Source organism: Triticum dicoccoides, chromosome 2B (assembly GCF_002162155.2).
Source record: "Triticum dicoccoides isolate Atlit2015 ecotype Zavitan chromosome 2B, WEW_v2.0, whole genome shotgun sequence".
Lineage (NCBI taxonomy): Eukaryota > Viridiplantae > Streptophyta > Magnoliopsida > Poales > Poaceae > Triticum > Triticum dicoccoides.
In genome coordinates, this window is record NC_041383.1 from 574,431,311 (window position 1) to 574,440,285 (window position 8,975).

General features: G+C 45.7%; 1 protein-coding gene and 1 pseudogene across 1 annotated transcript; one reads left to right on the forward strand and one right to left on the reverse strand.

Annotated features, from left to right (window-relative positions):
* Window positions 1–3,762: 3,762 nt before the first annotated feature.
* On the reverse strand, window positions 3,763–7,157 carry LOC119364956 (annotated as a pseudogene).
* LOC119361018 (putative serpin-Z8) lies at window positions 7,086–8,261 on the forward strand. The gene is made up of 2 exons (XM_037626419.1): window positions 7,086–7,349; window positions 7,688–8,261. The coding sequence occupies exons 1-2, from the start codon at window positions 7,086–7,088 to the stop codon at window positions 8,231–8,233; spliced, it is 810 nt and encodes a 269-aa protein (XP_037482316.1). The 3' UTR covers window positions 8,234–8,261.
* Window positions 8,262–8,975: the final 714 nt, after the last annotated feature.

The following is an 8,975-nucleotide window of genomic DNA, read 5'->3' on the forward strand; positions in this document are numbered from 1 at the left end:
AGAAGGACGTCCCTACCTTGCGAAGGAACACAAAGATTTCCCTCCGGATCGAGGAAAACTCCATCCAAGAGGGGAAATGACGCATTGCCCGATCAAACAGATGTTTGAAACGGTGAAGACCAACCTCCACGTGCTCCCTGCCGGTGGCAGAAGACACATGTGAGACATGGACAAAGAGGAAGGACTTATTTGCCAGAGAGGCCATCGGCATTGTCTTAACTCCTTCCTTAGATACCCTAGACACCCTAACCTACCTATCTATCACCCAAGCCTAGATCAAGGTCCCCACAACCACATGACGTCATAGAGGGGGCCAGAGCCGAGGAGGAACGCCAATCTGACGGATGGGATCGTAGGAACCAAAACCCTTTTTTGCCGTTTTTGGCAAACACACTTTGTTTGTTACTCAGAGATAACAATGTTTACAGGTACAATGATAGGGTATACGGAAGACCCAACCAAACATGATGGTCTATACCTAAGAAGTAGCGTGCTTTGCACCATAGCTTCTGTTAGATCCCTGATTAATATTCCTCGCCACCACCAAGCAGTCATATGCAACCACGATATTGCGGAGATTAAGGTCCTCCGTAAGGAGTAACCCTTCTTAGTAAGCAAGAGCTTCAAGGCATGCAGGTTCACAGATGTTGTTGACCACTGTAGCCGAAGCACATCTAGTTTCAGTATACAAGCACAATGCATAGGAAGCCTAGTCTTGATTTTGTAGATGCTAAACGTAGGGAAATGCTATTTGGTGATGTTTCATGTGGAGGAACTGTCAGCGAACGACCAGGGAGCCGTTGGATCTAGGCACACGTCCCCTACCACCTCAGCTCCAAAAGCATCGTTCACTCTAGAACAAAAACCAGCAACCGTTGGTCACATTCGCGAATTCTTCACTCTTAATTTGGATGCTTGTTCATGACTTCCACCTTGATGGGCAAGCAGAAGATGATATCATTTGGAAGCACACGAATGATGGGATCTACTCGACGGCCACCGCATATAAGGCTCAATTCCTTGGTTTGACTCTCTCACCCATGGACCGCATGGTTTGGAAGGCTTGCCCCCCCCCCAAAGGTTAAATTCTTCGCTTGGTTAGGTCTACAAAACCGTATTTGGACCGCCGATCGGTTGGAGAGGCGTGGTTGGGCTAGCTGTGGCCTTTGCCAACTATGCAAGAGAGAACAAGAAACGGGGCCTCACTACTTCTTCAAGTGTTGGTACACGCTTAGGCCATGGAAATCTATCATCGAGAAGCTTGGTCTAGCTCACGTCAACACCTCTGGGTGGCATCTTGATGAATCCGTCAACGAGTGGTGGGACAAACGAACCGATAACCGACAGTCAAACTGGCATGCCATGACCTCTCTCACCATTCTCATCTCATGGACCATTTGGAACGAGCGGAATGCTAGAGTGTTTTATCAAAATTTTGCTCCACCACCGGTTCTTCTTAGATCCATTCTTGAAGAGGCAAAGTTATGGATTTCTACCGACGCAAAGAAACTTGGGACTGTAATTTTGTGCAAGTATTTTTCATGCTGCTTGTGTGTGGGGGGTTATGTAAAACTCTAAACTCTATTCTCTGCTTATTTAATAGATGAGACAAATCTTATGCCTCCGTTTCGAAAAAAAACCCAGCAAACCATCTCGCTTGAGACTCTCCACCCGTCAAACTTATCCATTCCCCCACTCACCCATCTCCTGCACTAACTGCGCATGGGCGATGGTCTAGGGTGCAAGAAGAGGAGATGGGCTTAGGCAACAGTAGCCATGAAGACTTGGTAGGGGGCTTGGCAAAAGGGGAGGCGGGAGGGCCAGTGGAGAGGCTAGGCGGCAGGCCTGTCGAAGGAAGGGATGGCAGCGACGGGGCCCACAGGGCGGCGAGGTAGAGCTGACCACAGGCATCGACTACAGGTAGAGGCACACACACTCGAGAGGGTGGCATTTTTATTATTAGGAGCATGACATATTTATTATTAATAACATGGCGCTTTTATTATTAGGAGGATGGCAGTTTTATTAAAAATGGCATTTTTACTATTAAGAGCATGGCATTTTCTTATCTGTAGCATGGTAAATATATTTTTTAATGCATGGTAATTTTAATTTTTGAACCATGGCAAAAAATAATTGTCTGTTCTTTTTTTTAGCAAAGAAAACGCAGCATGCCAATTTTAATATTTGTATCATGGAATTTTTATTTTTATTTTAAAATTTATGGAATTTTTATTGTGGTAAATCTGAGAATTTTTGTTATCCCACACATGACACATTTACACTAATTTTTCCATCATGGCAAACTTACACACATTTACTTTACGAAAACAATTTCCCCAAAATTTGCCGCTTGATTTTCAGACTTTTTTTTTGCAAAGACATGTATGAGAGAAATAATTTTCATAAATTTTCTTGTTGAGTAATGCAAGAGTTTATTCACCAAAAAAAAATTACATTTTGTCAAAAAAATGTGGTAGCTTTAATGGCACAAAAAAAATGTGGACATACATTTACGAATTTCCTACTTTTGTTGAGGAATGTGTAATACTTGATTTGTTGAGTAATGCAAAAATTTATTAGAAGCCCAATCTTGTTCTGTATACTAAGGGCATCTTCAACATCTGTATGATGATGTTAATAATTTTTCCATATAGACTGTTTTGATGACATGTCACATAATAATAGCAGAGAGAGTGACATCGTATGATGCTGAACCAACGCTCCAGACACAAGCTCCGAGGCAAGCCCGTTTGTTTCTTAGGCATTGAGTGGGCCCGTCTGGTATATATCTCTCTTTTACATACAGCTTAGAGCATGGTTAATAGTATAGCTAGCTGCTGGCTATAAGCTAGTGTCATGTCATCTACAGCCCATCTTATAGTCAATATGTACAATAGCAGATCAAAAGAGTGTACTACTTTTTTATTATGTGGCCCACCTTTCATTCTCACAAAATGTCTAGGAGCACGTGCTAGAGCTGGCTCTTCACGAAGAGCCTGCTTACCTTCTCTCTCATCTTCTCTTTCCTCCAACTAAGCAGAAATATATTAGTTTATTCCTTATAGCCCGATGACTCAGCTCTATTGTACTTGCTCTTGACATACGATTTATTAAAGAGCTTGTATGATGTGTTGTTGGTTGCTGACGTAAACAGCTGTCCCAACAATTTAACATAAACTGTGGTAGATGCTCTAACTAGCCCAAGCAACAAGTTCTAAAAAAAAAAAAGCTTGCCCAACCAAGAAACAAACCCATCTCAATGGCTCCGCTCCGGCCAGAGCCAGCGGCTGCCGGCGCTCGGCCGACCGACCACGATGCATCAGCGCCGTGAGGGACGCAGACGCAGCTGTTCCCCGCCGAGCCGATAGTTTCCCCGCCGGTTTCGAGGCTGATTCCTGCGCTCCGGCGCCGCTCACGTCCACTTGCAGTTCTGGCGGAAGCAAAGGCGTGGGGAGAAAGGGCAGATCTAGCTCGAGAGCAAGCAAGTATGTTCCTCCAGCCTTAAATCCTTTGCAAATACTACTTGTCATCAAAATGGATGACAAGTATTTCCGGACGGAGGGAGTACGTGCCGATGTGCCTTTCTGAACATACACCGTTTCTGTTTACAATGGCCTCGAACTGCAACTCTGCAAGTGTTCAAACCTGTTTACATTACTGAAACTCTGAACTTTATCAACAAGACTAGAGATATATCTATGTCTCAGCCGGCTGATCTGAAATTGGAATATATGTACATTATGAAAGAAGCATAGCCAATAGGACAATTTGCAGTATTATAAAGCAGTGAATTGTTTACAGCAGGAGATACTTCTAGAAGCAAACTAAGAAATTACTTTACATAGCAGCAGCTATCTTTACACACCGATTATGCTTATAATCTATATCTATAATAAATATCAAAAGAAAGTATCTAACACTATTTAGACAAGCCATCACTACTCGACTTCATAACAAAACAATCTGACGCTATTTCAACAGCTATGACTAGTTCCCTAGGAATGCATCCACTTTGGCATTGGTGGCCCTTGACAAGAACTTCATGCAGATTGGAGGGTTCACGTTGGCAAGAGAAAGAAAGGCCTGTGGCAGGGCCCAAATCCCGTCGCCGCACATCAAGCCAGATGCAACTGCCGGTGCGAACGCCTGCGCCTCAGCCTTGTTCATCCATTCCCAGCAAAAGAGTATCACACTGCCGATGCACATGTCCATGGCGAAGTATGGTCCAAGGTAGAACGGGATCGCGACCGCCATGGGGATCGGGACAAACTTCGCCACCTTCGCGGGCACACAGTCTTTCAGGAGATTGATGGCGAATGCAGCCGCAAAGAAAATGTAGCATAGCATGAGGCAGTTCTTCGGGAGAACCGACAAGCCATCGACACCCAGGATCGCCATGTTGCGGTACATGATGGCATAAGGTGCTGGGTAAGCGCTATCGCTGACACCAATGTCGAAGGACTTGTAGAAGAGCCAGAAGACGCAGGGGGCGATAACACAGCCCATGGCAGTGCCTGCCACCTTGGTGAGGCTAAAGTCAAGTACCCGGTTTTGAAGTCTTGCATCAGGTCAGCAGCTGTTCCCACAATGTTCATCATGACACCGCAGGCGGCGAGCCCGACGAGCACGCCACCGTGCGAAGCGCCTGCCCAAGCACCGAACACAAAGATTCCAAGCTTACCATAGGTGCTGGCCAGGGACCAGTCGGTCAGGCCACATCCATAGGCATTGCAGAAAGCCAGGATAGGCGCAAAGACATATGCAACCAAAATGTGGTACCACTTGAGCTGTGGGATGATGAGCGGAAGGCAACCAGTCGTTATTGCTGCAATAATGACATAACCCCCAATTGCAACTCTCTTGGGAATTTGATCCTTCAGGAACAGTTCAGTGCGGCGTTTGTCATCAAAAGACTCAGCTTCCACGGCGGCGACAGGAGTTCCGTTGTTAGAGACAGGAAGTGATTTCGATTTCTTCTCCTTATACATCCCGTAGAAAGCCTTCACTGTTTTGCCAAATACCTTCAGGAAGTTATACAGGCCGTCCCCAAGGATTACTGCTATGGTTATGAACACCTGCGATGTTAAGATGTTATTAGTTCTCAACAGTTACATGTGGTTGTAAAAGCAAAACATTGCAGCCTGTGTCAAAAAAGCCAAGTACCCTGTAAGCCTGCAGTCCATGTAGACTGCTCTCTGGAAGAGAGTCAGGATACCAACTTCCTTTCTTGCTGCTTATGAGTGGCCACATTATGCCCCACGACAAGACGCCTCCAATCAGAAGAGATACATTGACAATGTAGGGGCAGATCATTCCCACACCAACGTAAGTAGCCGAGAAATCAAAATAGAACCTGGTTGATGCAGATAGTTGAATTTGAGGACACGCATATGGCATAAGGATATATATGATGCATAACAATTGTAGCTGATGCTGAAACCAAGATGATGCTAACCTGTTCTTGTAAGCTTCAAGGCCAAGTGATGGGAAGGAACTGAATCCACAGTCATTCCCAGCAGTGTAGAACCATTGGAAGAAGGCCCAAACGAAGCTCATCGAGAAGTACTTGCCCAATGTACGAACTTGCTTCCTGAAACAGGCCAGGCATTCTGTCAGTCAATAATTCTTGTGACTTGTACATATTATAGAAACGACAGAAAGATGGATAGAAAGGCATGTTACTCACTTTGCAAGCTCGGCACCCTGGGGTGTGTGGAATCCATTGATAAGGTAAGCAGTTGCAGTGCCACTCGGATACGTCAGCTTGTAGTCCACAATCATAGTCTGCAACAAAGTATTCCAGTTGGCAACGGCGCCAAGTATTTTTTAATATACTGTATATATGAAGATTGGGGAAGTCAAGTTTCTACCTTTCTCATGGGCACTAGAGCGAAAAGCCCGACAAAGCTGACAAGGAACAGAAATCCTATTATCCATCCGAGATGGGGATTCTTGATGTTCAGAGCATCGTTAGCCTCTGTTGCTTGCTTAGCTATGGTGTCGCTCAGAGCAAACAGGTAACTGCCAAACCCACCTGTTCAAATTCGAATTAATATTGAATCAGAGCATGGCCTACATGATTATATTGTGGGTCGGTATTTCAAACATATTGACAGTAGCAGTTTTTATTTTGCATAAAAAATTCCATGCAGCGACCAAACTAAATCAGCCTTGGCGTTGGGAAGAGCATAAAACAAAATTCAACCGTGGTCTAGCATAATATAAACGCTGGGAAAACAAGTGCATTGAATTAGATAACTACTAGTAGATGATTATTTTGTGGGTCAACATTCCAACATTGTATTTATTTCTTATAGCAGATTTTTTTGTGCAATGGCAAAATTAAATATTAAATATTTTCTTGGTGTTAGGAAGAGCAGTGAAAAGGTAAAATCTTCATATAAAATCTACTCTCTCTGACCTAAAATAAGTGTCGCTGATTTAGAAACCCTGCTAGTACTTGGCATAAGTGTGCATGTGTGTGTGCACGCTCATGTTCTTTATAATCACAAAAAGAAAACTGGCCGGAGTAGATGTTATATTGTGGATCGTTATTCCAAAACTTTTGGAATCGCCAATTTCTTTTGCAGAAATCTTCATGCAACAGGCAAAAGCCGCAAACCTAAATCTATTATTGGCATCAGGAAGAAGAGCCAAAATTCATCTACACGAATCTTAGATTATTATTATTATTTGTATATCTAAAAAAGCAGATCAAGATGTGCTATTTTTCCGGTGTGGTTGAATCAGCTAAATCAAGCAAAAACAGCACGGCTTCCTACAAGCCTAAAGAGAGCAGACGCACCAATCTTCCTATCGAGGGCGCGGAAACGGAAGGAATAAACGACGGGCGGGAAGCTTAGTTTTGGGTTTTACCGCTGAAGGCGATGCCGTAGGCGGAGACGACGCAGGTCTGGATGACGGTGTTCTCCTGGCGCGTGAAGGGCTGCTTGAGGAAGCCCATCCTCTCGATGGCCGACGTCCAGAGGCGGACGAGGAAGAAGCCGAGGAGGCTGGCGGAGACGTTGAGCGACGGGATGATGCCGGTGGTGAGGCCGAGCTTCATCACGATGATGCTGAACATGACGGCGACGAGGAAGCCCACCACGAAGGCGCGCACTGTCAGCTGCTCCCGCCACGTCGGCACCGGCTTGTCCAAGAAGGCCCGCTCCACGGAGGCCTCCTCCTCCGCCGCCTCCCCGTCGTCATTGCTCCCGACGTTGCGGCGCCGGAGGAGGTTGCCCGTCTCCACCGCGTCGGCGTCGTGGGCTGCGGCGGCCGCTGCTGCTGCCGCGGCTGCGGCGTCGTCCGTCGCCATGGCTTCTCGATCGATCGTCTCGGGCTACGTACGACTGTTTGCGGTTCCACGGGGTGGTGGGGCGTCCGCGTATATATGGAAGGCCGTTGAGATCTCGATGCCAGCCGTGTTCCATTCTGTTGCGGGGTTTACCGGCCTTCCTATTGGAACTGGAATACAACGGTGCTCTGCCCTTTTTATCGGAAGAGGACTCCGATGCTGACACGATACGACGCCCCACGGCCTCCTTCAAAATTCTATCTCGTGAGTCAAGGAGAAACCCAAGGAAACAGATACCGGAACCAACTCTGGAACCAAACCTACCAAGCTCCGTTTTCGTTTCTTCTTTCTTTCAAACCGATACATAAAGAACCCGATTCTTACTAGCAATCTCCAACGGATCACGGAAAAGAACCGCGATTCTGGTTTCTCGATCGATTTTCTATGTGCATCTTCCTTCCGGATGCCCTCGACGGCTTGCCGGGCCTGGTTGACATGATAGCATCCCAGCCTGCTGACTTCTTGGAAAAGCACCTGCCGGGGGAGAAGATCGATGTTAGGGAGTTCCGGGTGCCCAAGTTCAAGCTCTCCTTCCATGACAGTGTCGTCGCCATCCTCAAGAAGCTGGGGCTTCAGTTGTCGTTCAGTGATCAAGCCGATTTGTCTGACATGGTGGAGGATGATGAATCTGGCTTGCCATTGGTCTTGAACGACGTAATCCACAAGGCGGTCATCGAGGTAAACGAAGAAGGCACCATAGCCGCGGCTGTGTCCATAGAAGAAATGTTATTCGGTGGTTGTAATTTCATGCGTCCGCCACCTCCTCGAGTAGATTTTGTAGCCGACCATCCGTTTGCGTACTTAATAGTGGAGGAGACAACCGGCGCAGTTGTCTTTGCAGGGCATGTCCTTGACCCCTCCATTGAGAGCTAGGTCAATCAAGGACGACGCCTGATTTTGTTTCGGCATGGCCCACGTAGAGGAGGAATAAGTGAATAACATAGTCTCATACTAGTTTCATGCTATTTTACAAGCCATGGAAATATTCTTTATTCCTCTGTGTAATTTAATTTCAAGAGAAGTTCTGCGTGCCACAGTCATCCTTTTGGGTAATTTTGAAGTGTTCATATCCTATGTTTTGCTCAAAATTATAAAGTGCAAATAGAAGAAACCATTTCACTAATTCTCTATGGACATGGCCCTGATTACGATATTCGTGCAATGATGAATCCAAAAACATGTCAACTATTAAAACTATGTAAACGTTCCAGACAGTCGGACAAGGTTGTCGCGGCCCTCCGGCACCCTTCCGCCGCTAGAGGGATGACACGACGGTAGTGCGGCGGGGCAGGGCGGCCACGCCTACGAGGTGGTCGTCCGGTATAGGGTTTACTTTCTTTTTAAGTTTTTAGTTAAACGGTCGATATATAGACCTTTTTATATAATTATGTCCAAACTTGAATGAAATCGGTCATGTTTGTTTAAATTTTATCCGGTTTGTTTATATCTATCTTGTCACGCAAAGCCAAACATTTATTTTCCGAGTTCAACCCACGCTCATTCCAATATAGGATGTTCCATAAAATAGACGACATGATAGCAGTTCAGGAATTAAAACGAAGGTTCAGACACACCTCAAAACAAAAGACAGTAGAGCAGACACTTCTACTGAAAC